This window comes from Brassica napus, chromosome C6 (genome assembly GCF_020379485.1).
Source record: "Brassica napus cultivar Da-Ae chromosome C6, Da-Ae, whole genome shotgun sequence".
In the NCBI taxonomy this organism is placed as follows: Eukaryota; Viridiplantae; Streptophyta; class Magnoliopsida; order Brassicales; family Brassicaceae; genus Brassica; species Brassica napus.
The window spans coordinates 47,678,190-47,705,779 of NC_063449.1; the positions used below are offsets into that span (position 1 = coordinate 47,678,190).

Here is a 27,590-nt window from a genome sequence, read left to right on the forward strand (position 1 = left end):
GTGCGCGAGAGACTGAAAATTGGAGGATAGTGGCTTTGAAGAAGGTTGGATTAGACAAATTTGAGCCAAAGAGTATGTACATGGCAAAAGACTTTGTGATACATTTTAAAAATAACTTGAAGAAAGATTGTGATACTTAGGAGACTCAATTTAAGGATAACATATGTCTTTTCGCAGAAGTCACTCTTCCTCAACTGCCACATGGCATGGTTCAAAAACTATTAGTGAGTTGACTAAATCCCAGCTTTTGGTTTCAGCCAGAGCCGAGAGTGTTCATGGATTCCAGAAATTACGCGAACCAGAAAGTTCAGAGCTTAGAAGCTGTGTATCCAACGTTTTCGTACGCCATGCCGATGAAAAAGAAAAGTGAATTCTTTGAGGTTCTTTCTATTGTTTTTTCTCTTCTTTCGTTCTTCATCTCTATATGATGTGGTGGGACTGCTTCTACTAAGTAGACCATTGAGAACCTGCAACATTGGAAAGGGGCAGCACATGATAGGATAGTTTATTCAATGTAAGTAGAATGCCCTAAATGTTCACATTGAAGGGTGTATTTTCCATGTATCTTAATATATCTAAAGAGTTTTACATCAAATGAAAGTCAAGTAATTCAGCTCGAGCAAGCATTCCCAATAAGTTGCATCCCAAAGTCCTGCCTCCATATGGTCAGAGCTACTAAGATCTTTAATGATTTAGCATGGTCATAGTTACTAAGATCTTAAAATGATTTAGCATACTTGAAAAGTAATGTGAGCACACTTGAACAAACCAATAAAGTTTCGTTTGAATGCAAAATCTGTTTTAGAAACACATCGATTGTGCAAGTAATAAAAGCAGTCAAGAAAAAGAAATATGGTAATAACATGAACACCAGTTTCTCAAACTTGACTCTAAACAACAATGAGCCTAACTACCACACCTCCTTGATGATTCTCTCACCTCCAACACAACTTCCTTAAAAAAAATTATGTCTACCCTATCGTTTTAAAAATATGTTCCACTTTCAGATAATTTTGTTGCATCTATACTATATAATTAAGAAAGTTAAATGAATCATTAATTCAAATTGGCACAAAACAATGATGAAACAAATAGTTTTTAAAATCAAATAATGTATAAACATATACAAATAATTTATTCCAAAAATGTTATAAAATAAATAGTGAAATTTTAGCTGAGAGATAACTTAAAATATATAATAAAACTAAACTTATATATTTGTTTTCAGTGGTTTGGTGATATGAATAAATTTAAAAAAAAAAACAAATCAAACTATTAAGTTAAAACAGTTTATTTTTCAAAGTATGATTTTCCGAGATATATGTTCACCGGTTCTTCCTCAGAAATGAAAACACTAAATTTTAGCCTGGACTTTCAAAATATCTACGCGGCAAATATAGTTTTCGATTCCGAGAATAGACCGACGTTATGTGTCATGTTTTCTGTGCTTCTTCCGACAACGTCCAACAGTCGGTAATTTTTGAGAAACTTCCGATGACTCTGTGATGAAGTTCATTGTCGGTCTCTCCTCAGAAAATTTTCAATTCCCGATACATTTTAAAGACAAAACCCAATGATTTTCCGAGAAGCTCCGGAGATATACCGAGAACTCCTTTGTTCTCGGAAATCTATGTCTTCCCGAGAAGATTCCGACAAACATTTCCGAGACACTGCCGAGAAAACTAGGTGATCGGAATATTCAGACAAAGTTTTATGAGAAATAACCGACGAAACAGTTTTGTCAAAAAGTTCCGAGAAAATACCGACAAAAAAACTCATTTCTCGGAAAATTGTCAACAAATCATCAAAACCATTCTGACGACTTGTGTTCTCGGGAAATATCGTCGGAGTTCATGAAGTTTTCTTGTAGTGGCTTATATATGGAATTTTGATACAAATGGAAGAAGTCATCACCCAATATATGAATGCATGTAAATAGACACGAATTCATACTATATAGCAAATTAATTTAGTTGACATATAAAAGTTTCCCTGTATAAATGTCATTAGTCAGCTCATTCGTAACAAAGGTTAGTTTAACTGATAAAAAACAAACAGTACAGTCCCTTTCTCATGATTGCGGACAATTTTTTGACCTCAATTTTCGACAATTCTTTTGATAGTATAATAGAGTTTCGACATTTAAAACCAATGAAAGCATATCTACAAAACAAGCGGGTATGGTATGTGTTTCGCATTGACTATTACCAACACAGTCAACTACCAGCAACTCCAGCTAACATAGTAGTATTATACCCATGATTGGAACGACGAATATATGTAATGGTTTCGCTCGCATTTAATTCGGTTAGGTTAAATCTTAATGTCAGATAAAGTATAAGCAAGACATGGGTGTCCTCGTTCTCTGTTTCGGTTAACGGGGTTTCTGGAGGATACTTTTAGAGCACTAGGGGAGTGCGTCAGGGTGATCTCCTCTCTCCGTATCTCTTTGTGCTTGCCATGGAAGCTCTCTCGCGGCTGCTTCATTCCAGATTTCAGGCGGGCTGGATCTCCTATCATCCAAATACTGCTGACCTTCAGATATCCCATCTCATGTTTGCAGATGATGTTATGATATTTTTTTATGGGAGCTGTAGCTCTCTACATGGCATCTCCGAGTGTCTGGAAGATTTTGCTAGCTGGTCTGGTCTGGAAATGAATAAAGAAAAGACTGAGTTATTCATTGCTGGCCTGGATCCTCAGGAAGCCGCTGCCATCGCGAGGTTTGGTTTCACTACCGGTTCTCTGCCTATTAGGTACCTCGGTCTTCCTCTCATGTCGAGGAAACTGAAAATATCAGAATATGCTCCCCTTATTGCTAAGATCTCGGCTAGGTTCAAAATGTGGGCTACTATAATCTCTCCTTCGCAGGCCGTCTTCAGCTCCTCTCCACTGTCATTACCGGCACTGTAAACTTCTGGATGTCTTGTTTCATCTTGCCTAAAGGCTGTATCAAGCAAATTGAATCGCTCTGCATTCGGTTTTTTTGGTCTGGTAATATAGAGCTGCGTAAATCTGCTAAGGTTGCTTGGTCTACCGTTTGCCTCCCCAAGGATGAAGGCGGTCTAGGTCTCCGTAACTTTACAGTCTGGAATCAGGTCCTCTGCCTTCGATTCATTTGGCTTCTCTTCTCCGACAAACCTTCTCTTTGGGCTGATTGGCATCGTCATTACAATTTATCTCAGGAGAGTTTTTGGGCTATTGGGGAAACTCAACAAGACTCTTGGATGTGGAAACGTTTGTTGAAGTTGAGACCGGCAGCCCTTATTTTCTTGCGAGCTAACTTGGGAAAGTTCTCTATGATTAAGTTTTGGTATGATATTTGGACTCCCCTAGGCCAACTTATTCTTTACATTGGCGCAAATGGACCGAGAAACACGAGAATTCCCATAAACGCCACTGTTAATCGAGCTGCTAACGCTACGGGCTGGTGTTTGGGAGGGCCTCGCTCTCAGCAAGAACTTGATCTCCACATACACCTAACTACTCTGCCGCTCCCTGACTCGTCTGTAAACGAAGATGCCTACGTCTAGGAAGCAAATGGTAACTCGGATGGATCTTTCTCCGCTTCTCACACCTGGGAAATTCTCAGGCCTCGGGAGACAAAGAAACAATGGGCTGAGCTTATTTGGTTCAAAGGCGCTGCTCCAAAACACGCTTTCAATATGTGGGTTGCTAATGCAGACCGTCTCCCCACCAAATCGCGGCTCGCATCATGGGGCATTAACATCGAAACTTGTTTCCCCCTTTGCTCATCTCAAAATGAGACCAGAGACCATCTTCTTCTTATGTGTGACTTCTCAAAGGAGATATGGAGGTTGCTGTTCGAACGTCTCGACCGTTCCCGTCACAGTCTGCTCTCATGGGCTGAACTTCTTTCTTGAATCAGAGGACCGCAAGCTTCCCCAACCGTCACTCTTCGTCGTATCTCTGTTCAGACCATCATCTTTCACTTGTGGAAACAACGCAACAACGTCATCCATAACCAGATATCTCTCTCCACAGCTGAAATCTTCTGTCTTGTTGACCGCGACATTCGGATCACCATCACTGCCAAACGGAAACGAAAGAACTTCTCTTCTCTCATGTCTTTTTGGCTTAGATAATAATCTTTCACAAATCCTTTACCTAGCTCCACTATGTTTTTTCTTCTTTTTTGCCATAGTGGTACTCTTTGATTTTTTGTAAATCTAACTCTTTCATTAATTTGAATATTAACAGTTTAGCAAAAAAAAGACATGGATGTCTAGCTATCTTGATTCCTCTCCACACTCGTTTGAAATGACTGATTATAGTGTAAATTTTGAAACATTATCTTAAGGTCTATTTATGAAATAGAAAACAAAAAACGAAAAAAATGCAAGGCCTACAATTTAAGAAAAAAGTGAAAAACCTTAACGTTGGATTATACATTAAAAAACAATCAAGTGATAGTAAGAGATAAACTCTACGTTACATGCATTTAAAACTCTTCATCTGATCATGCAATCACACTACTAGCCATATCATTGTTACTCCGCCGATCTCTGCATTCTTCCTCGTCCATAGTGTCGCATAGATCACTCCCTCTAGTCTCTGGCAATCCGACCGTAAACAAACCAAGCAAACCTATGGCAAGACCAAACAACCCGAACGACCAGACCCCATTCTTCCGACCAGCTGCTACCATAACAGGGCTGAAAACCCCACCAAGCACCAATGCCTGTCTAGCCATTGCGATGGCCGAGTTCCTCACACATGTCGGAAACAACTCAATAGTGTAAATCATCTCCACGTTAAAAGCCGAACACGCACAAAAGTAAGACATTAGTTCTAATACCAACTGTAACGCCCCGTGGTTATTGATTCTCAAATTCTGTAACGCGAATATGAGAACGCTGGAGACCCCGCCCAACGCCGTAAACCCGATGAGTGCGTTTCTCCTGCTGAGTTTGTCGACCAGGAAAAGTGTGATGAGGTTTGCTGGCAAGTCCATCAAGGCATTAAACGCTGCACTCATATAGACATTGAAATCGAGATTAGATAACGCTAGAGGCATCCCGTAATAGACCAAACCGATCCCAAACGCAACCACCATCACCGTGGATAGTCTCTTAAGTGCCCATCTCTTCTCCACCAACACCTTCATGGCTGCGTAGATGTTAACACTAGGTTTCTCATCTATGTTTTCTTGCTCCTCAAATGGTAAACTCATGGCGACATCGCTCGAAGCAACCCTTTTGAGAATCGAAATGGCTTCTTCTCTACGACCTCTGACGAAAAGCCACCTTGGAGACTCGCAAACGAAAAACCGAACCATGACGCAGTATACCATGGTCGGAACCGAGGTCCATAGATATAGAACCCTCCATGAGTTCCCTCGGTTTATATAAGCCATGGCAGGGAGAGACAAGAACCCTAGCATGAACCCGAAGAAACTCATGATCCCGACACGTCCTCGCCACTTCTTCCCGACCAGCTCAGTCGAGAGAACTAGAGCACACGTCCCGACCGTCGCTCGACCAAACCCGTTAACGAACCGAAGAAAAGCGTAAACCCAAACATTAGGTGAGAAGACCGTAAGCATTGCTGATATCGACATGATAAGACATGATAGAAACAGCATGTTCTTACGACCCATCGACGAATCTGCTAGCGTCGAGAGAACCAAACCGCCGATCAAACATCCGACAAAGAAGGAACTCTCCGGCAAGCCCTTGACGAACGAGCCGGAGCATTGGAGACTCCACTCTGAGATAACGGAGACGTGTGGAGAGAGATCCCATGACCATGCGGTTTTGGGGAGGATGCAGATGTTGGAGAGGGAGTCATGGCACGAGTCTGACTCGGTGCAGTGCCACGTGGGTTCGAAATCAGTGAAAACAGAGATGAAAGTTTGTTGCGCGTCGAAAACGCCGGAGAAAGAGACTAACGTGGCTTGAAGAAACTGTGCCCAACCAAAGCTTCCAATGTATCTCTCGATGGTCTCGTCGAGGGACCTTGGTGGAAGCGAGTTTGAATCTGTAAGAAGCGGCCGAGTTGGTTCAGCCATGAATGGTTCAGGAGTTTCCACCTTTTTTTCTTGTTCTTGTCTTGCGGAGAACATCTGATGCAGCGAGTCTTTCGTTCTGCTTTTATTACAGAAGTTGTTTTTGACTTTTCCACATGGTAATGAACTTTTTTTCTTTTCTTGAAATTTCATGGTAATGAACTTAACTATTTTATTCAACGGTAATGATTCATTTAAGTTTATAAAATTTGTTGTAAATGCTTACAGTACCCGAAAATGTTTAATGCATTTGTATGTTGCAAGAATATAATTTTGTCATATTTTCCTGATGATGTCGTAGTGTCATGGTTTAATGATATAATGTTAGTGTTAACCAGACTGGAGAAAAAATGCAACAGTTGAATTAAAACAATTATTTTCGTGGTCTTTGATTCGTTACACATTGAATTGGTTGTTTGAAATCACGAGACACATGTGCGGAAGAAGCTTATACCAAACTTGGACTTAGAACGATACAGAGTACAAACTTATCGTAACAGTTTTTGAGGTATTTTCTAAAACATACAACTTTCGACTTGTTGACTATTATACATCGTGTTTTCATTACGTACATTCATTTAGAACTATACTATAGATATAAATAAAAGCTTAACCTCATCGCTCAGTTTAGAAAGTTGTCACATGTTAGTCTATCATTTGTTTTCCCTTCCTTGTTATAATCAAGTATCTTTAACGACAATATTTAGGTTCACCCCCTATGTTTGAACTTTTAAATTTATGAATTATTCTTGGGTTCACCTCCGAGGTTCACCAACCAATAGGATTGTGTTATTTCATATTCGATATCTTTTAAAAAAAGAAACAAAATATTGTAAAATTATATTATCTTTTTAAAATTAAAAGGTAAAAAGAAATAAATAAAAAATAGTAATAATTACAAAAAAAATATTTTTAACGTCGTCAGCAAAACATTAAACCCTAAATCCTAATCCCTAAACCCTAAATTCTAATCCCTAAACCCTTGGGTAAACCCTAAACTCTAGGATAAATCTTAAACTATAAGATAAATCTTAAACTCTAAATCAAAATCACTAAATACGAAAACACTCAAGGGTTTAGGGTTTAGGATTTAGGGTTTAGAGTTTAGGGTTTAGTGTTTTTATTTAGAGTTTAGGATTTATCCAAGGGTTTAGGGTTTACCCAAGGGTTTAGAGTTTATCTATGAGTTTAGGGTTTACCCAAGGGTTTAGAGTTTAGGATTTAGGGTTTAGGGATTAGGATTTAGGGTTTAGAGATTAGGATTTAGGGTTTAGTATTTTGCTGACGACGTTAAAAATATTTTTTTAATTATTTTTTCTGTAGCTGCTATTTTTTTTTTTTACTTTTTTATTTTAAAAACATAATATAACTTGATAATATTTTGTTTCCTTTTTTAAAAGATATCGAATTTGAAATAAAGAAATCCTATTGGCCGGTGAATCTAAAGGTTCACCCTGAACCCAAGAATAACTCTAAATTTATCCCACCATTTATGACCAATCAAAATGACACATAGATTATTAATTAAAAAATATTAAATTAAACAAAAAATAGCTACAAAAAATAAAAACGCTAATTTTAACGACGCTAACGCTTACAACTAAACCCTAAACCCTAAATCTTAAATTCTAAACCCTATACCCTAAATTCTAAACCCAAATCCAAACCCCTAAACCCAAACCCTAAACCCTAAACCCTAATCCTAGACCCTAAACCCAAATTATATACCCTAAACCCAAAAACTAGACTATAAACCTAAACTCTATATCCTAAACCCAAGTCATACACCCTAAACCCAAACCGTAAACCTTAAACTCTAATCCTAGACCCTAAACCCTAATCCTAGATCATAAACCCAAATTACATACCTTAAACCCAAAAAATAGACTATAAACCTAAACCCTATACCCTAAATCCAAGTCTTAGACTTTAAACTCAAACCGTAAACCTTAACCCAAACTCTATAGCATCTAAGTTTGGGGTTTGAGTTTAGAGTTTACCATTTGGGTTTTAGGTCTAGGATTTGAGTTTATGGTATAGGCTTTGGGTTTAGGATTTACGGTTTGGGTTTAGGATTTACCGTTTGGAGTTATAGTTAATGTTTTGGGTTTAGGATATATAATTTGGGTTTACGGTTTGAGTTTAGGGTCTAGGACTTGGGTTTAGGATATAGAGTTTAGGTTTATAGTCTGATTTTTGGGTTCAATGTATATAATTTGGGTTTAGGGTCTATGATTAGGGTTTAGGGTATAAGACTTGGGTTTAGGAGTTTGGATTTAGGTTTAGAATTTAGGGTATAGGGTTTAGAATTTAAGATTTAGGGTTTAGCTGGAAGCGTTAGCGTCGTTAAAATTAACGTTTTTATTTTTTGTAGCTATTTTTTATTTAATTTAATATTTTTTAATTAATAATCTGTATGTTATTTTGATTGGTAATAAATAGTGGGGTTAATTTAAAAGTTCATCATATCCTATCGGGTGAACCTAATTTCTGTACTATCTTTAATCAATATAATAAACGTGAAATACACTAGTTTTCTTCTGGCGTGGACTCGCAGATAAATGATAGGTGACAGACACATCCCATTCCTAACGTTGCTGGCATTCTGATCCTTGATTCATTTGGGCCATCATGAGAAATTTATGGATGGAAAACTAATTAGTTTGTCTTCCATATTTGAAAACAAACGTATAGAGAAATTTCTAGATCGATTGTGTATGCATATATACTAAACTAAATATATTAATATACTAAACTAACAAGAGTCTCACATGCTCTCAAAAATACTAAACTAATTATATTAATATTAAAATAACAGGTATTTCAAATTTTATATTCTATTACATTTTGCAACCTTTTTTGCAGCAAAATTTTGATAAAAATGATTAAGATAGCTTCCAAAACGGAGGAACAATAATGGCTTCTGGAACTCTTTTACGTCCATAACGGGCTATTGTATTTTTATATCGGTAGAGTAAGATTCAAGAAACGGGTGGGGTGAAGAAATTAGAGAAATTAACTTGGGACTTGGGATATTAGGGCAACCTTATTGGTGAGATACTCACTAAGTATTCCGCTAATACAATAACATTATATTAAATAAAAATTAAGTCAAAAAACTGTACTAAAATTGTTAGCTCCAACGGTAGATATCCACTAACTTTCTTATCATTATAATATTATTATTTTAATTTTATTTTAATGTAATTTAGGTTAGAAAATATATTTTTAAAATTTTACTTTAATCTATTTTTTTAAACATTGCAATTATACCTAAATTATTTATTTGTATTAGTTAATTTTATTTATATAATAATAATAATAATAATAATAATAATAAATTATAATTGTATTAATTATTTTATGTGTAAAACTAGTAAAGATTTTGTTTAAAAAATAATATAGTAAAAGTTATAATATTTTAAATAACACAAACAGACAAACATAAATTATATAAAAATTTATAAAAACAGAACTAAAAACAGACAAACATAAATTACATAAAAACTTATAAAAACAGAACTAAAAACAGACAAACATAAATTACATACAAAACTTATAAAAACAAACATAAACCATGATCCAAATCATAATTAACTAAGCCTTAGTCTTCACTTGATAATGTGCCAGATTTTTATTACCTTTTTGTCTCAGATACTTCCTCGCATACTATCAAAGTAGCTGCTCTTAACACAAGAGCATCTAATTCCACCCTGACCACAAGTCATTCTTTTCCTTATTCCACCTTAGTCACCACGTCATCCTATTATTATTTTGTAGGACAAAACTTAGATTCAATCACAAAGTGAATCTTTAAATTCACCACCCATCTTATAACCAATTAAAGTGCCAGCTAGATTATTAATAAAAAATTTAATTTTTTTAAAAAAATCAAAAATAACTAAAAAATTCATGCCACTAACAAAATCCTAAATTTTAAATTCTAAACCCTAAATTCAAAACCCAAACTCTAAACCCTAAATCATAAACCCAAACTCTAAACCATAAATCTTAAACCCAAACTCTAAATCCTAAATCCTAAACCCAAACTCTAGATCATAAACTCAAACCTTATACCCTAAACCTAAACCTAAACTCAAATCCTAAACCCAAACCTTATATCTTAAACCTGAATTGTAGACTATAAACCCAAACCCTAAACCTTAAACCCAAAATATTTGAATTTGGGTTTAAAGTTTACGGTTTGGTTTAGGATCTATGATTTGGATTTAGGTTTAGAGTTTAAAATTTGGGTTTAGGGTCCAAGATTTGGGTTTACAGTTTGGGTTTAGGGTTTAGGATTTGGATTTATCGTATAAAGTTTGGGTTTAGGGTTTACTATTTGGGTTTAGGGTTTAGGGTATAGGGTTTGAGTTTAGTATTTAAGGGTTAGATTTAGATTTAGGGTTTAGAGTGTAGGATTTAGAGTTTTGTTAGACATCATTCTTTTTCAACTATTTTAAATTTTTTAAATAAAATTTAATATTTTTTATTACTTATTTAGGTGACAATTTAATTGGTTATAAGAGGGGTGAACCTAAGTTTTGTCCTATTTTTTATTATCTCACTAATAATGGTGTGTTTATTATATCCCATAAGAGTGGGACAGTAAATATATCCCATGAGAGTGGGACAGTAAATATTAATAGGACCCTACCTGGCCGCGTAAAATAAAGATAACAATAATGGTTGCCGCGTTAATTTAGTGGCGAAATTATAAATAACTGTGAACCAAAGGTGCCTTCCTTCAAAAACATTCCAGCAAAGAATCTTATCTCCATCAGGAAAATCATATTTCAATTCGAAGAAGAAGCAAACAACATGTCGACGGGTATGGGGAATTTCTTACGGAAGTTGGGAAGTGGTAAAAGCAAGAGCAGTAGAAGTTTTAGGGGACAGAGAACAACGTCGTCTTCTGTATCATTAGATGAACCATCACCGTCTGATGCTTCAGTCTCAGTTTCCGACAAGATCAACGCCGCCAAGAAGAAGTACGCTCTCATCCCTGATCGTTTCTCTTCCTTGGACCAGGTTCTTGTTTTCTTTCTTGTTCTTTAGACCTCAGTTTATGATGTTGACTTAGACTTTTGATCACCATGCCACTTCCATGTCCTTTGATTTCTTCAAAGTCTTAACTTTAGAATATTTATTTGCTGTAGAAAAACAGAAATGGTTATTTGTTTTCTCCACTATTTCGTTGACACGGGCGGGATATTAGTTAATTTGATATTCACTAAATGCTTGAGTTGAAATTTGTTTTAAGATTCAATAATTTAGTTATCTGGTATGTGTTACTTATTAGTATGCGGTGGTATAGTTGTTTTTCGATTATTCTTGTTTTGGTATTGTATCAAATTAACTAATTGTCCAACTCATAATTATAGATGTACACATGTGGATTTGTGATAACGTTTGATGACAATACTGTTTTTTTTTAATTTTTATTCATAGTGGAGTGTGCATGTGTCAGAAAGAGGCCAATATCAACTTTTATGTTTTTGCGTATGAATTATAAATATATATATTATTTTGTATAATGCATACTTGCTCTACAACATTTGCTTGTAGACTAAAAAAACTATTTTCTATATTTTTAAAAGAGAAAATATTTAGTCTAGAATATAACATGGATATATGTATTGACTATATATAGAAGTTGAATGTTATTTTAAAATGACATATGTATAGAGGTTTTTCAACCATTACTTCACTGACACAAAATATTTATAACTGCAAATACCTTCTTTTAAAAGCAAAACTAATAAAAGCGTGTACAACAAATGTATTTTGATATATATTATATGCATCAAGTTATAAAGGCCGGAAACATTGCAAAACTGTTTGGAGCAAAACTTTTAACTTCATAATCTTCATCTTGACGTCAGTTCAGTGCCGGCCCTGCCCACAAACAGAAGAAGCATGGACTTCCAGCCAACACGATAATAAGTATTTTTGCGGCCACATATTTATAAAAAGTGACTTTAGCCTAGTGGTTCTAAGAAAAATTACCAGTGCTGGGTTCAATTACCCTTGACAACTTTTTGTTTTATTTTGGTCCCAAATATAAAATGGGACACGTGTTACTCCCATAACGCACGACTTGATGACGTGGCATCACGGGAGGGAGACGAACATATTTTTATATATATAGATAGTATTTACGATAGTGGATTAAATTTCGGTGGACTAATAATTTTTTTATAGAACGGGTAAAAATATGAAGGGTATTTTATTAATTGTAAATTATTCATTCATACATTTAAAAAAAATATATATATAGACGACAAAAAGCTTTTAAATGGCTGTTTAATCAATTTTCAGTATTTTGTTTTCCAAAAACATTATATAAAAACCTTTTGAATGGCTGTTTAATCAATTTTCAGTGTTTTTTAAAAATTTAATTTTCTGAGTTTCACTATTAAATGATTTGGTATATTTTCTAATTGAGATAAATGTATGAAAAAGCGACTAGAGAAAGTGTGGTTGATGAGTTAACGAATGGTACTTATTTTTTAAAAGGTATCAAAAGCACTAAGAGAAGCCGGTCTTGAATCATCAAATCTCATTCTTGGAATTGATTTCACAAAGAGCAACGAATGGACTGGTAATCTATAAAAAAGAAACACTACTTATGGTAATAAACTATACCATATACAGAATGTAACAGGGTGATCACCGTTCTGTTTTTTCAGGGAAAACATCCTTCCAAGGAAAATGTCTGCACGCTCTTGGAGAAACTCCAAATCCATATGAAAAGGCAATATTTGTAATAGGCCAAACGTTAGCTCCTTTCGACGAAGACAACCTCATCCCTTGTTTCGGCTTTGGTGACTGTGAGTTATGTTTTTTGTTTGTTTCCTCAGACAAAAATTTTCAAGCTGTGTTTCTAAGACGGTGTGTTTCTTTCTTTCATTATCTAGCAACGACCCATGACGAGGAAGTGTTCGGTTTCCACAGTGATAACTCTCCATGCCATGGCTTTGAAGAGGTCTTAGCATGTTACAGAAGAATCGCACCTAACTTGCGTTTATCAGGTCAGTAAAATCTCTACCTTTCATTACCAAAACATAAGCTTCTAAGTAACGTTTGTTCAAAAGGGCCAACGTCGTATGGACCGCTTATCGATGCTGCGGTCGACATTGTTGAAAAGAACAACGGACAGTTTCATGTTCTGGTGATTGTCGCTGATGGGCAGGTAAAAGTTACAAAGCTTTTCAAAACAAAAAGAGTATGAACACTAAATAACAATGTTTAAAAATTGGTTTAAGCGGCACATACGCGGCAAATTAGTCATAACCGAAACGATTTTCTTAAAGTTTAATTTATGCAACTCAAATCTCGGTTTAAACTCTTCTAAATCGGTTAAAAACAATTTAAATATGTTTAAATCAATCTAAATTGGTCCAAATCTTTTAAATCAAGCAATAATGTTGGTTCAAATTCATCAATTCATTTTTGTATATCTAAATTTGTAATATATAAAAATAATTTAATAATTTTCTTAAAAATTAAATATCTAATATAATTGTAAAATATATAAAATAAATCAATGACACTAACAACTACAGTCCCGAATAATCCACATAATAGCTAGTTGCTCTACTAAACATCTAATTACCGTCTAACTATTTTTTTGAGCATTGATAAATAACAAGGCCATGTTCTGAATGTGAAGGTAACTAGAGGTTTGGATATGCCCGAGGGAGAACTCAGTCAACAAGAGAAAACAACTATAGACGCCATTGTAAACGCAAGGTGAGACAACATAGATTGCTTTCACTTCTCAACTCTGTTTACTAAAACCTCCTTTTCACATTGCAGCTCATATGCATTGTCGATTGTTTTAATCGGTGTTGGAGACGGTCCATGGGAAGACATGAGGAAGTTTGATGACAAGATTCCTAAGCGTGAGTTCGATAACTTTCAGGTATCATCCCATTTTCAACTCCTCTTCCATCTATATTCCGAGCTTCTTCTTGATCTTGATCTTGATCTGCTGCTCTATGCAAAGTTTGTGAACTTTACTGAGATTATGAAGAAAGACTCACCAGCGTCTGCCAAAGAAACTGCCTTTGCTCTTGCTGCTTTGATGGAGATTCCCTTCCAGTATCAAGCAGCAATCGAACTCGGCTTACTCGGGTACTTAAATGTCTCTTTGATATAGTCCAAGAGGCAGAACAGAGCTATTGTCTGTTTCTGTCCTAACTGCTACTGATGTTCTTTTTTATAAAGGAAAACGACGGGCTTAGCCAAGAAAATAAACCCAAGGCCACCACCTGTTCCTTACACGCCTCCAGTTCGCACTGGACAAGCATCATCTGATTCAGACGAACAAACTCAGGTCCCATAAACTGCTTACTTTTCTTATTATGTTGCTGCCTTGTCTCATCTCATCACATCACATCTCATATTGTTTCCTGTTGAACCAGAACTGCCCTATTTGTCTGACTAACCGAAAAGACGTGGCTTTTGGCTGTGGTCACATGGTAAGTTTCACCCCCAAGAAGCCTAAACTGTTTACCTATTACCGTATCACTCAAACCCATTCATGAACAAGAACAAGTTTACTCAGGTTTGCAACTTTCTTGTTTGCAGACTTGTGGAGAGTGTGGATCCAGGATATCAAACTGCCCCATCTGCAGAGTACTGATCACAAGCCGGCTAAGGCTTTACACGTGATCTCTCTGTGCCTTTGCACATAACAAAACCCTTGCACATACTGTCTCAGGTTTACCAAGTGTCTCTGACATTGTTCTGTAATCAGATTGTACCTATTAATTTCCTATGTACTATATATGTTAGCTTGCGAACAAGAATGGCGAAGCAATGTACAAAACATGTAATGTGTTTTACATTTTTATTCTCTGTCTATCACAAAATGTTTGAAGTGACTGAACCTTGCACCAGTTTGATAACCACAAAGCATGCCAGATTCAAAAATAAAATAAAATAAAACATTAACGGCCAATAGACATGCCTATCTTGGCATCCATTACAGTAGCTCTTTCTAAGAAGTGATCATTCATTACTGAGGTTTGGTTGTGACCGTGTCATTTGGCTTTGGCACTGGTTGGATTCTTTGGTAAGGCTTCCTGGTAAGAGTCTCTCCCCTTAGAGCAGCCACGTATCTGTCGTTGGTATCCTGCTTCTGTTTCAACTCCCCGAGGTACTCAGCTAGCCTCTCTTGGTTTACTTTACCCATCATCTGACCAAATACATTGCAGAATCAGAGAAAAATACCACAAATAAAGTTTAAAACTTGCACTATGACGACAAGCGAGTATCAACCTCAATAAAACATATCCTTTCATGCTTAACAAATCAGCCCTCTAGATTATTTAATACAAAGCTATGATCAAGAAACTTAATGGAGTCAACATTGTTAGATACATAAAGTTCCTAGTTAACATTACTAGCAACAGAATCAACACAAGCCATACTATAATACCCTCCCCAATAGATCTAAGCCTCAACAACTAAGGAAGGGACTCAATGCCATGCGGCTTTTTGCAAAGCATCTCAATTTCCCAGGCAGTATAAGCACAAGACACAACAATTATCAACTTGTTCTAGATATTATTCACGACAAGTCCACACAGCAGCAAGACTTCTCTAGGAACTATGTATTAAAAAAAAAAAAAAAAAAGTAACCATAAAGCTCCAATAAACTAGCTTTCCGACAAGCATCAACAGACCACAAGTTACATGTTTCTATCACCGAACAGCTAATCATGGTCGGTAAAAAAGAAATCCTAAATAAGGAAACTTGCGCCGACAACATCAGACAAATGCATAGTTTTTCGAGTAAAGGAAACATTTTTATGAGATCCGATGATACATACGACGGTTTCGGGTCGGGCGGATTGTCGGAGCCGGGCCTCGAGCTCCGGGTTAGTGGAATTGGTGGCCTGCATAACCCCATAGCCAATGATTCCCGGAATCACACCGCATACGGTAGCGAACGTGAAGAAGAAGGATCTCGAATCTCTCGTCTTCCTCACTAGCCATCTCCATATATCGCTCTTCTCATACAAAAACGACATCGTTCTCTCCCTCCGAGTCACCGTTTCTACTCACCGGAGGTTTCTATGGTTCTTTAAAGGTTCACACTTTAGCGTAAATGCAAATGCCCCCCTATTGTTCTATACATTTTCAATATCACCCCCAAATATTATTATGTTTTAACGTTTACCCCAATAATTTAGAAATCATATTTTGGCCCCTTTAGTTCGTTTAATGACAGCAACATCGCTAGTTAATCCGCTTTCAAAGGGAGAAATAGAGGTCTCGAGTAATTAAAGGACGGTCAAGTAGTTGTAAACTCTTATCAACTCCAACCAAATAATTCTGAAAATTATATGTTATCGATTTAGACAACTTTCTCAATTTCTCTTCATTCTCATCATAACGTTTGAAGAATGCTCATGAACATTGAATCAAGAACAAGATGGATCCAAAGCTGTTGTTCTGTTTGCCGCAAGGAGATGCATTGTTTAACCCTCTTAATACTATGTTTATTCAAATGGCTTGCATTCTCGTCTTCTCTCAGTTGTTCTTTCTCCTCCTCAAACCATGTGGTCAAGCTGGTCCCGTTGCACAGATTCTCGTAAGATTAAAAAAAAAATACATTTCTTGTGTTACACGCAACACCTTAGTTTTAGGGCTTTTTAAAATAATGTGATTGTATTTTTTTTCAGGCTGGTATTGTGCTGAGCCCTGCTCTTCTCTCAAGAATCCCTAAAGTCAAAGAGTTCTTCCTCCAGAAAGATGCAGCAGATTACTACTCTTTCTTCTCATTCGCCTTACGAACATCTTTCATGTTCTTGATCGGTCTTGAATTCGATCTACAGTCCATGAGAAGAAACTTAAAGAAAGTCACCGTGATAACCATCAGCTCTTTTGTGTCTTGTGGTCTCCTCAGCCTCGCGTTCTTCTATCTCCTCAAACCTTTACTACACATCAAAGAGGACTACTTCACGTTCTTCTTGGTTCTGTTCATTACCTTGTCCAACACGGCATCTCCTGTAGTCCTACGTTCAATAGCTGATTGGAAACTCAACACATCTGAGATTGGGCGGTTGGCTATCTCATGCGCGTTGCTCAATGAATTAACAAACGTGGTGGTCTACACTCTAATCATCGCGGTCGTATCTGGTAAATTGATAGGTGATCTCTTCCTATTTATTTTCATGACAGGAGCCCTAATCTTGCTCAATAGGTTTCTAGCTCCATGGCTCCCAAAGAGAAACCCTAAAGAGAAATATCTATCAAAAGCTGAAACATTAGTCTTCTTCATCTTCCTTCTCATCGTTGCCATAACAATCGAATCATACGATGTTAACTCATCGGTTTCGGTTTTCATCATCGGCATAAACTTCCCAAGGCAAGGGAAAACTCATAGGACGCTGATAAACCGGCTTAGTTACCCGATCCATGAGTTTGTTCTTCCGGTTTACTTTGGTTACATTGGGTTCAGATTCAGCGTCATTGGGTTAACCAGACGATATTACATTGTTCTCGTTATTATAGTGATTCTAACCTTAGTGGGGAAGTTTATTGGTGTGATAAGCGCTTGCATGTACCTGAAGATCCCCAAGAAATATTGGCTTTTCTTACCAACCATTCTCTCTGTTAAAGGCCATGTGGGTCTTCTTCTTCTTGACGCCAACTACGCGGAAAAGGTATTTTCTTCATCTACATAGTTTTGATGATTACTACTTCGCTTTAAAATTCTCGTCATATTCTTTCGCCCTTCACAGTAAACTTGATTTTAGAGTATATTGTTTCACACATGAATCATGATCCACTACAAAAGAACTAATAAAATGAACAAAAAAGACATAATATACAGACAGTACTATTGTGTACTATTGAATTTGTTATTTTTCACAACATACATCTATTCTATTAAAACAGCAGTATGACCAATTGATAAAAATAGGGTCCAACTAATTTTAATAAACTGATTATTTTATAACTCCATCAATAATATTCATTTTTATTTAAAACAACTTACCGTAACTCCTTATATAACTCATAAGAATCAAACGAAAATGGTGGGACCACTTCTCTCAACTACATTGATTAACCGACGTGTAAGATGTGAATAATTATACTTTTTTTGTTGTTTCCAAATGTGGTTATGCCTATTCATATTACCTCAATTATAACCATCTTATATATTATGCATAATGTAATACCCTTTATAATCCCTAATATAAACGTTTAATATTTGACCTAACATCAGTTAAAATAATACGTTCAAAAATATACAAATATTTAAATGTTTTTAAAATCTATTCTATTAAATTATGAACATAATCTATTAATAAAGGTTTAATCCAACTATTATTTTCTTCATATAACCTACTTAAAAAATAAATTAAACTAGAGAGTGACCCGCCCTCGGAGGGCGGGTATATTATTGATGCCCAAATATATTGATGCAGTTAGGTGAGAACTGATGTAGTGGTTATTAGGTTAACTGATGCGGTGGTTATTGTATAAAGTTTGTATTTTTCTTATATACAGTTATCATATCAAAAGGTATGTATCATGGAAAATATTTGTTGGACTAAACTAATATCAATAAGTCACACTTGTGTTTTAATAGAATAGATATTTGATAACTGCATTTTAAATAAAGCAAAATAAACAAATTATACAACATATAATTTGTAACTTCCATCCCAAAATTCTCGGTACCCACATATATATCACCGACAATTTTGTTTTTTGAAAAAATATATCACTGACACACTGACAATTAATATATATATATATATATATATATATATTAACAAATATTCTTTCTTTTTGGGTTTATATCAAACATGAATTGTATATTACTGACATTTATATATATATATATATATATATATAATAACAAATATCCTTCTTTTTCTGATTTATATCAAATGTGAATTGTTAACCTATATAATCTTAGATTAAAATTAACTTTGATATATTTTAAAAAATCATTTTTACACCACAATAACATAATTTACATCCCAGCCCAAGAAGTTATGATTTACTCATCGAGACATTAATTTATTCAAATTCTGAATGTTTTACACAATAGGTTTTAACGGGTTTAAACCTATATAATCTTAGATTAAAATGATGTTAAAATAGGTTTTAACGGGTTTTAAGTGAATTTTTAATAAAAATAAAAATTCGTTTAAACTCATTTATTTTAACAGATTGTAAATAGGTTATTCTGTTAAAAATTATTTATTAAATGTGATTTTACTAAAAATTAGTGAAGACTATAGTAACCATTTACGTAAATATATTTATCTGAATATATTAAATTCATGATTTTCGGTGCGGGTTGGGTTTGATATTAGTTTTCGGATATAACATTTTAAGAATCTTTCGAGTATATATGTCATGTCTAATAGAACATGAGACTTTGATTTTCAGATCGATTCCAAATCGATTTTTTTGTATGATTATTCTTGACTAATTATGTTAGGTAACTACGAAAAAATATAATATGTCACAAATATTTGGAATAAAACTAAAAAATAATTTCCGAAATACATAAAGCACAAGTTTATAGTTATGCAACTTGACATACTTAGTATAGTTACCAACAATTAAATTAAATTAAATTAATATTAATTACAAAAAAAAACAAAAATATAGAAATTAAAAATTTTAAAAAAATTTAAACAAAAAATATACCCGCCCTTTTAAGGGCAGGTCAATATCTAGTGAGTTGTTAAAGTATTTCAGACATGATTTGGCTAATATTGAAGCATTTATTAGAGCATCATCATCTGTGAGATATTCATAGTCTTTTAATAATATATTTTAATACTCAAAATTATCAACCATTAAAAGTGCCAAGTGCTGAGAAAATCTTTCATATATACTAACTTTCACAATTTTTTTATTTTCTCTGTTTATTTATTTTTATTGGTGAGAAATTTATCGAGAGTTTGATAGTCGATTTTCATATATTTTCACATTATCTATTTTTTTCTATTTACTTTTGGTTGTGAGATATTCAATAATGTTGATGCTTTTACGGTCGATTTTTATTTCTTTTTTCACATTCTTTGTGTGATATGCCTGTAGAAATGGTGGACCACAACTATTCATGATATGGTGATAGCGGCGTTGGTAATCACGACGTTACTAAGCGGTGTCCTTGCGTCTTTCATACTTAAAGCAAGAGAGAAAGACTTCGCTCACCAGAAAACTTCTCTTGAATCTCACGACACCAGCGAGGAGCTACGCGTCTTATCTTGCGTCTACGGAGCCCGCTGCGCTCGTGGTGAAATCTCTCTTATCTCGTCCTTGAGCGGCTCTCACGGAGGCTCCAAGCCGTTCACGCCTCTTCTCATGCACCTCGTACCACTCCCGAAGAAGAGAAAATCAGAGCTGTTGTATCACGAGCACGATGAAGATGTGCATGTAGATGATGACTTTGGGACTAACGAAAGTTTGATGGTCAACGACTCTATTGACTCGTTTGCTAAAGACAGTAAGATATTGATCCAACAAGTGAAGCTCGTGACGCAGATGGTTAGCATGCATGAAGAGATATGTAACGCAACGGAAGATCTTCGCGTTAATATTGTGTTTCTTCCGTTTCATAAACATCAGAGGATCGATGGGAAGACTACAAACGATGGAGAACATTTCAGGCAGATGAACCGTAACGTTCTAAGGCATGCACCATGTTCGGTTGGTATATTCGTGGACCGGAACATAACCGGGTTTCAACAACCGCATGGGTTTGGTTCGGTACAAAACGTTGCGGTATTGTTCTTTGGTGGTCCGGATGACCGTGAGGCTCTAGCCTTGTGTAAATGGTTTGCTAACAACACGTTGATACATCTTACAATCATACAGTTCGTTCCCGAGGATTCACATCCAGAGTCTCCAGTTAGGAATGCGACAACACGAGATAGTAGTGAGGTTCTTATAGATGTTCAGGGAAGAGGCCAATCTGAACATGAAGCAGACCGAAGTTTATTAGAAGAGTTCCACAATAGGTACCTTACTAACACTCTCTTCTAAAATTAGAGCCGGTTCCGAGCACAGTCGGATGAAACATTCCCTTCGTCTCCAAATTTTTATACATATGTCAAGTGGTTTCTATAAATTGCCGAAAATATTTTTTACTAAGATTAGCTTTAAGATATTTAGAGCATCATTAACGCAGGGTTCTTAGTACAAGGTTCTTAGCAGAATATAAGAACCCGACTCTTAATTTTTAACTGAAAATGCTAAGAGTCGGCTCTTAAATAAGAGATTTAAGAGCCGACTCTTAACTTTTTCAGTTAAAAGTTAAGAGTCGGGTTCTTATATTCTGCTAAGAACCTTGTACTAAGAACCTTGCGTTAATGATGCTCTTATAACCTGGCCTTAGTGCAACTCATACTTCCATATGCAACAGGTTTGTGTCAACGGGACAAGTAGGGTTCATAGAGAAGCGTGTGAGCAACGGACCACATACGCTGACGGTTCTAAGAGAGATCGAGGAGCTGTATTCACTCTTTGTGGTTGGGAAGAGCAGAGGAGACTGTCCTATGACGGTGAGAATGAAAGATTGGGAAGAGTGTCCGGAGCTTGGTACTGTCGGAGATTTCTTCGCTTCTTCTTTAGATGTAAATGCTTCTGTATTAGTTGTTCAAAGACAAAGAAATTCACATGATGACTTTATAGATGATTAGTAAACATTTCTTAGTTTCAGCAGTAATTATCTCTTCTCTATTTAATCTCTTTTGCATTGTTTATACTTTAGTTTATTAAGATAGGTTTCATGAATTTTAGCAACAACAAAAAAGATAGGATTCATCACTTCATGTATGGAACAAAAGGTTCGGAGCTAAACCCTAAACCAGGACTAAACAGTTTGGTCTCTTTGCCCTTGTCTTAGAATAACGATACCAAATGCATGGTCAGATCTGCGCACATCTTAATGATACATTAGTTTTGGCATCTAAAAGTTGCGAAGATAATATACATATGACTCCCAAATTTTTTTTAACCTCTTTATATTATTAAATTTTTAACTAAATGTTTACGGCCTCCAAAATCTCTAACGCTTGTCCAGATGCCCTAATTTAGCATACAGTGAATACTAGGGAGATGTCTACTAGAGAAAAACAACAGAGTTTTATGAAACTAAAATTTCAGAAACTAGGGCTAATCTTCAAGGCCTTGTCTCTCAGCTCTTGTGCTTCCATTGTATCACAAAGACTTGACCCTTTGGTCTCAGGAAGAAGCAAAACAAACAACCCAAAACCCGACATTGCAAATCCGAAAACCGCGAAAGAGAGTGATGGAACATGTCTTCCTATAGAAGCAATGATAGGACAACAAGCTCCTCCAACCACAAGTGCCTGTCTCAGCATCGTCATAGCGCAGTTTCTCACGCATGTCGGGAACAGCTCAACGATATAAACGGCCATCAAGTTGAATCCAATCCTCGCACATAGGAAAGAAACAAGTTCTAAAGCGAAAGCAATCTTTGTTCTACCGAAAAGGCTTAGGAAGCAACATAGCACTCCTGATGCTCCTCCCACTAAGGCATTGACTAGCACAGAGCTTCTTCTGGTGAAACTCTCCAGCAAGATCGGTGTTATGACAAATGAAGGTAACTCCACCATTGCGTTTAGGGCTTCGCTTAAGTAGATGTTGAGTTTTATGTCTCTGACGGCTAATGGAACTCCATAGTACGACATACCCAACCCAAACATTATGATCATAACAACTATGATTCGTTTGAAAGCCCAGGTTCTGATGAATAAGTCCTTGATCGTGTACCTTGGAGCCTGCTCTAGATGCTGTTGTCGAGGTAACCTAGAAGAGACTGATTCCAAGTAAGCCCTAGTTTCAGGTGAGATTATTTTGAGTACTTCAATGGCTTCTTGGTTCCTTCCTTGTAGATAAAGCCAACGAGGAGACTCTAAGGCGAAGAAAAGGAGACAAATACTGTGAACAGCCGCCGGGACGGATGTGCATAGATAAAGAACTCTCCAGGAAGCGTGACCGAGAAAGGTAAGCGATTCCAGAGAGAGACATAAACCCTAACACAAAGAGAGTAAAAGGAATCATAGTAGCTCTAGGTCTCCACCTTGTGGAAACTCTCTCGGATATCAAAACTAACGCGTAAGTACATGTCTGAGAACGCGCGAAACCAACCAAGAACTTCAAGAAAACGTAGATCCATATGTTGGAAGAGAAGGAGATCGAGATTCCAGTCACTGACATTGTTGAAGTCGACAAGAAAAGAAGTTGCTTGCGTCCCAAGAAACCATCAGGGATCGTGGAGAGTAAAATCCCTCCTACTATAGAACCCATGTAGAACGCCGAGGTGGGGAGACCTCTGAGGAAGGAGCTCGAGCACTCGAGATCGAACTCTGAAATGACGGATTTGCCCCTGAAGCCGTTGTCCCAGTCCCAAGCTGACCTAGGTAGTCCACACATGTTGGTCGTGTCCGGATTGCAGATCGTGTGGTCGAGACAATTCCATGTAGGGTATGCGTCTGTGAAGACGGTGATGAATATCTGCATGGAGTCGAACGTAAAGGCAAGCCCTACAAACATTATCTGTAGAATCTGCCGGAGCCCAAAGTCCGATAAGCTTTGTTCAACGATGGTATCAAACGTCAAAGTTGACGAAGTATCTTCAGCTTCAAGATGAGTCAACAAAGGAGCTGAAGAACTAGCCATTGTTGTAGCTCTAGTCAAGTGAGTTATTACATTAATAGCATATTATATGTATGGCTAAGAGATTTTGTGATCTGTGATGGTCGTCTTGTCTGAATCAGAGATCACGAGAAATCTCATATTTCGCATTCAATGTATGTCATCCATAACGTGATCGTTAATGATCGGTTACCTATAGTTAGAGGCTAGAGTGATACAACAAATCAAGTGAAGCATATTAATGCAAGTCACAGACTCACATGTATGGGAATACATATTTCCAATGTTTAATAAATCGTTAGACCGTAACGGTTACATCCCCAGACAACATCTAAAAAAATAAAATATTATTATTTTATTTATATGTTTATATTTTAATTGTCTTTAATCAATTGGAATTCTAGTTAACTGACACTTGGACATCAGAGGAATTCTAATAAAAACTTTTCATTAGTCTCATTCTTACTTTTTGATTAATTCATTTATTTTTAAAGATTAGAACATTGGTGGAAACCACCGGTTAAAGATGCTCTTAACTAGACTTTTTGTAGAAGAGTAAGTCTATGCAGATTATTCAGAGCATAGATAAGACCTAGTTTTTAACTAGTTATTAATTTATTAATTTAATATATATTTTACATTATATAAGATATTTTAGTTTTGAGTTTAATTATAAAATTATTTTGATGAATTATCAAAACTAAATATACAAAACAAAAGAAAATAGAGAATTTTGTAGATTTATACTAACATTGTTGCTTTTTTTTTTGAACACGACTAACATTGTTGCTTAATCACCAAATTTAGATCGATTTAAACCGTTCGTAACCGATTTATAAACTGCTTTGAATTTTATAAATTGGATTTTAAAAAATTTGGTTGGGGATATGACCGAGTTACTGTCTAGACCTATTTTTAGAAGCATGCCTATTTCTGTATATGATCCTATACTGGACTGTTAAGCCATTAACAGGTTAGCTAAATACGATCCAAATGGTTCGCTTTATTAAGATATATAACATTGTAGATTTGTAGGCACAATAACAGAACAGAGTTTATGGAACTATGCTTTTAGCAGCTACTATTGCTAGTCTCCATGACTCGTTCCCTCTGCTCTTGTGCTTCCATTGTATCACAAAGACTTGCACCTTTGGTCTCAGGAAGAAACAACGCGAAAAATCCGAGACCCGACATTGTAAACCCAAAAACCGCAAAAGAGAGCGACGGAACGTTTCTTCCGACAGAAGCAATGATTGGACAAGCAGCTCCTCCAAGTACAAGGGACAGTCTAAGCATTGTTGTCGCAAAGTTCCTCACGCATGTTGGGTACATCTCAATCATGTAAACCGCCATCAGGTTAAACCCGATCCTAGCGCAGAAGAAAGAGCCAAGTTCAAATACAAAAGCAATGTTCGTTAGGCCTAAAAGTGCCAGGACGAAACAGAACACTGCTAATGCTCCTCCGACCAAGCAGTTCGCAAGCACGGAGGTTCTCCTGTTGAACTTCTCTAGCAAGATTGGTGCGATGACAAAGGTAGGTAACTCCACCGCTGCGTTTAGGGCTTCGCTCAAGTAGATGTTCACGTCTATGTCTCTAACCGCTAATGGAACTCCGTAGTACATCATACCTAACCCGAACATTATGGTCATAACGACCAAGATTCTTCGAAAAGCCCATTTTCTGATGAACAAGTCCTTGATCGAGCTGCTTGGAGTGTTTTCCACGTCATCTTTTGAAGGTAACCTAGATGATACTGCTTCCAAGTAACCTCTGCTTGCAGGTGAGATTCTTTTAAGTACTTCAATAGCTTCTTCGTTCTTGCCTTGCACATGAAGCCAACGAGGAGACTCTAGGGCGAATAAATAGATTAAAACACTATGGATAGCTGCTGGAACAGATGTGCAGAGATAAAGAACTCTCCAAGAAGCGTGTCTAACAAGGTAGGCTATTCCAGACAAAGACATGAATCCTAACACAAAGAGAGTAAAAGGAATCATAGCACCTCGAGGTCTCCATTTGGTGGAAACTCTCTCACCTATTAGATTGAACGCGTAGGTACAAATCTGAGAACGCGCGAATCCGATGATGAACTTCAAGAAAACGTAGATCCATATGTTGGTTGAGAAGAAGATCGAGATTCCAGTGAACGACATCGCTAGAGTTGTGAAGAAAAGTAGTTGCTTCCTTCCCAAGAAACTGTCTGGAATCATAGCCATGGCAACCCCTCCAACGATGGAACCCAAGTAGAAAGCAGACGTGGGGAGACCTCTGAGGAAGGAGCTCGAGCACTCGAGTTCGAACTCTGAAATGACGGTTTTACCCTTGAACCCGCCGTCCCATTCCCAGGTTGACCGGGGAAGATCGCAGATGTCGGTTGTTGCCGGATTGCAAACCGTGTGGTCGAGACAGTGCCATGTAGGGTACGCATCTGTGAAGACGGTGATGAATATCTGTTGGGAATCGAAGGCGAAGGCGAGCCCGACAAGAAGTATCTGTAAGAACTGTGAGAGCCCTAGATCAGACAAGCTCTGTTCGAAAATCTTGTCGAAGGTCAAAGGTGGAGAAGTGTCTTCGTCTTCGATGTGGGTCAACAGTGGTGCGGATGAATCCTCCATTGTTTGCTTTGCTCTCTTCAGTTGACTTTCTCTATGAGGTTGTGAGAATTATTACATGAATGATATATCAACCACTACTACCTGGTAATTATATAATCTTGGGATCTGGTATATTGTTTGTAAAGAAAATTTAAAATGTCGTCTAGATTGTTTGGTCAAAGACTCAAAAGATCGTGTGATCGTTAGTGACTTGTATGTGTATTGTCTCAGACCAATAATTGAAGCATGTGCATTTTTTCTATACAAAAGAATAGTTTTTATTTTATAAGATATTTTAGTGATTGAAATAAATAAGTTGAAAATATTTAAATTGATTAATATGTTTGATAGTTATTAAAAAGGGATAATTTGTAAATTACTCCATTAACAGTTTGAAATTTGTAAATTACTCCTTCTATTTTATTTTTTGAAAACTACACTTTCTTAAATATAAATTGACATTTTTACCCAGATTCATATTTCAATAATTGAGATATAAATTTCAAATTAATAAGAATAATATTATTATAATTATTTATGATTAAGATAAATTTGCGTGTTTAGATTAATATGTTATTTAACTATTTAAAATTTTACAATAACAAGAATAATGTAAAATAAACAAATTATGAATTTTTTGACTTTATAATGAAGTTTATATAAATTTTATTTCATGGATGGGTGAGTTAGACGTCTCTGTTACTCGTGAGTAGCATTTTAATTCTTTTTTTTCATTAGTTCAGTACAATGGATATGGTCAAAAGGTCAAGCACCTACCCAATAGCAACTAGCAAGCGAGTGTTAATCGTTAAGTGTACTCTTGTTTTGATTTTACTTTGATTTTACTGAACAGGTGGCTTATATGGCTTTGGTGGGATCATTTCCATTTAACTCATTCATGTCTAGATTTCTCTCTGGTATTGGGACGGCTGTTCTTGCTGTGTTTTTAGCATTTTGAAAACATACGAATACATGTAAATTAGGAATGTATGAAACCAATAGAGTTTAAGTCAGTTGGTATTAATCAGATATGAGTTTGGAACCAGAACGAGCGTTTACAGATTTTGTGCTATGCAGTTTCATGACACTTACGAACTTGAACAGAATTGGAGTTCTTCAAAGGCGTAGAACATCCATCTCCAGAACTCAGCCAAATCACACCTCAAAAATAGAACTATTGTCAAAGTAAAATAGTAGCAGAATTAGAAACAAAAATCTGCTTCATGAATCAACAAACCTCTTAATGAGATAAGACAAAGAATCTGTGAAACTAGAAAAAGAAAAAAAAAGGAGAAAG

General features: G+C 36.1%; 5 protein-coding genes and 1 pseudogene across 5 annotated transcripts; 2 read left to right on the forward strand and 4 right to left on the reverse strand.

Annotated features, from left to right (window-relative positions):
- Positions 1-1,377: 1,377 nt before the first annotated feature.
- On the reverse strand, positions 1,378-6,490 carry LOC106354778 (organic cation/carnitine transporter 2). Its single transcript, XM_013794815.3, has one exon. It carries the CDS (start codon positions 6,179-6,181, stop codon positions 4,481-4,483), a length of 1,701 nt encoding a protein of 566 aa, XP_013650269.3. The 5' UTR covers positions 6,182-6,490; the 3' UTR covers positions 1,378-4,480.
- A 4,273-nt stretch (positions 6,491-10,763) lies between these two features.
- Positions 10,764-14,919, forward strand: LOC125589200 (E3 ubiquitin-protein ligase RGLG4-like). Its single transcript, XM_048761616.1, has 11 exons — positions 10,764-11,059; positions 12,548-12,632; positions 12,721-12,861; positions 12,949-13,062; positions 13,126-13,223; positions 13,704-13,783; positions 13,850-13,955; positions 14,040-14,167; positions 14,261-14,369; positions 14,458-14,514; positions 14,624-14,919. Exons 1-11 carry the CDS (start codon positions 10,850-10,852, stop codon positions 14,705-14,707), a joined length of 1,212 nt encoding a protein of 403 aa, XP_048617573.1. The 5' UTR covers positions 10,764-10,849; the 3' UTR covers positions 14,708-14,919.
- BNAA07G34870D lies at positions 14,845-16,136 on the reverse strand. The gene is made up of 2 exons (XM_013794818.3): positions 15,871-16,136; positions 14,845-15,233 (listed from the first exon to the last, which is right to left on the reverse strand). Exons 1-2 carry the CDS (start codon positions 16,069-16,071, stop codon positions 15,054-15,056), a joined length of 381 nt encoding a protein of 126 aa, XP_013650272.2. The 5' UTR covers positions 16,072-16,136; the 3' UTR covers positions 14,845-15,053.
- A 189-nt stretch (positions 16,137-16,325) lies between these two features.
- Positions 16,326-21,953, forward strand: LOC125589199 (cation/H(+) antiporter 2-like). Its single transcript, XM_048761614.1, has 4 exons — positions 16,326-16,634; positions 16,726-17,709; positions 20,114-21,036; positions 21,441-21,953. The coding sequence occupies exons 1-4, from the start codon at positions 16,476-16,478 to the stop codon at positions 21,715-21,717; spliced, it is 2,343 nt and encodes a 780-aa protein (XP_048617571.1). The 5' UTR covers positions 16,326-16,475; the 3' UTR covers positions 21,718-21,953.
- A 60-nt stretch (positions 21,954-22,013) lies between these two features.
- LOC111214015 lies at positions 22,014-24,583 on the reverse strand (annotated as a pseudogene).
- Positions 24,584-24,681: 98 nt separating this feature from the next.
- Positions 24,682-26,524, reverse strand: LOC106354782 (organic cation/carnitine transporter 5-like). The gene has a single exon (XM_048761615.1). It carries the CDS (start codon positions 26,312-26,314, stop codon positions 24,770-24,772), a length of 1,545 nt encoding a protein of 514 aa, XP_048617572.1. The 5' UTR covers positions 26,315-26,524; the 3' UTR covers positions 24,682-24,769.
- Positions 26,525-27,590: the final 1,066 nt, after the last annotated feature.

Excerpts from the sequence above, each read along its gene's own strand:
- LOC106354778 (XM_013794815.3), bottom strand. The coding sequence starts at position 6,181 with ATGAAATTTCAAGAAAAGAAAAAAAGTTCATTACCATGTGGAAAAGTC.
- LOC125589200 (XM_048761616.1), top strand. The coding sequence starts at position 10,850 with ATGTCGACGGGTATGGGGAATTTCTTACGGAAGTTGGGAAGTGGTAAA. Across the intron at positions 12,633-12,720 it reads AAAGAGCAACGAATGGACTG|GGAAAACATCCTTCCAAGGA; the intron begins GTAATCTATAAA and ends CTGTTTTTTCAG. Across the intron at positions 14,168-14,260 it reads ATCGAACTCGGCTTACTCGG|GAAAACGACGGGCTTAGCCA; the intron begins GTACTTAAATGT and ends TTTTTTATAAAG.
- BNAA07G34870D (XM_013794818.3), bottom strand. The coding sequence starts at position 16,071 with ATGTCGTTTTTGTATGAGAAGAGCGATATATGGAGATGGCTAGTGAGG. Across the intron at positions 15,234-15,870 it reads CCGCCCGACCCGAAACCGTC|ATGATGGGTAAAGTAAACCA; the intron begins GTATGTATCATC and ends GTATTTGGTCAG.
- LOC125589199 (XM_048761614.1), top strand. The coding sequence starts at position 16,476 with ATGGATCCAAAGCTGTTGTTCTGTTTGCCGCAAGGAGATGCATTGTTT. Across the intron at positions 16,635-16,725 it reads GTCCCGTTGCACAGATTCTC|GCTGGTATTGTGCTGAGCCC; the intron begins GTAAGATTAAAA and ends ATTTTTTTTCAG. Across the intron at positions 21,037-21,440 it reads TTAGAAGAGTTCCACAATAG|GTTTGTGTCAACGGGACAAG; the intron begins GTACCTTACTAA and ends CATATGCAACAG.
- LOC106354782 (XM_048761615.1), bottom strand. The coding sequence starts at position 26,314 with ATGGAGGATTCATCCGCACCACTGTTGACCCACATCGAAGACGAAGAC.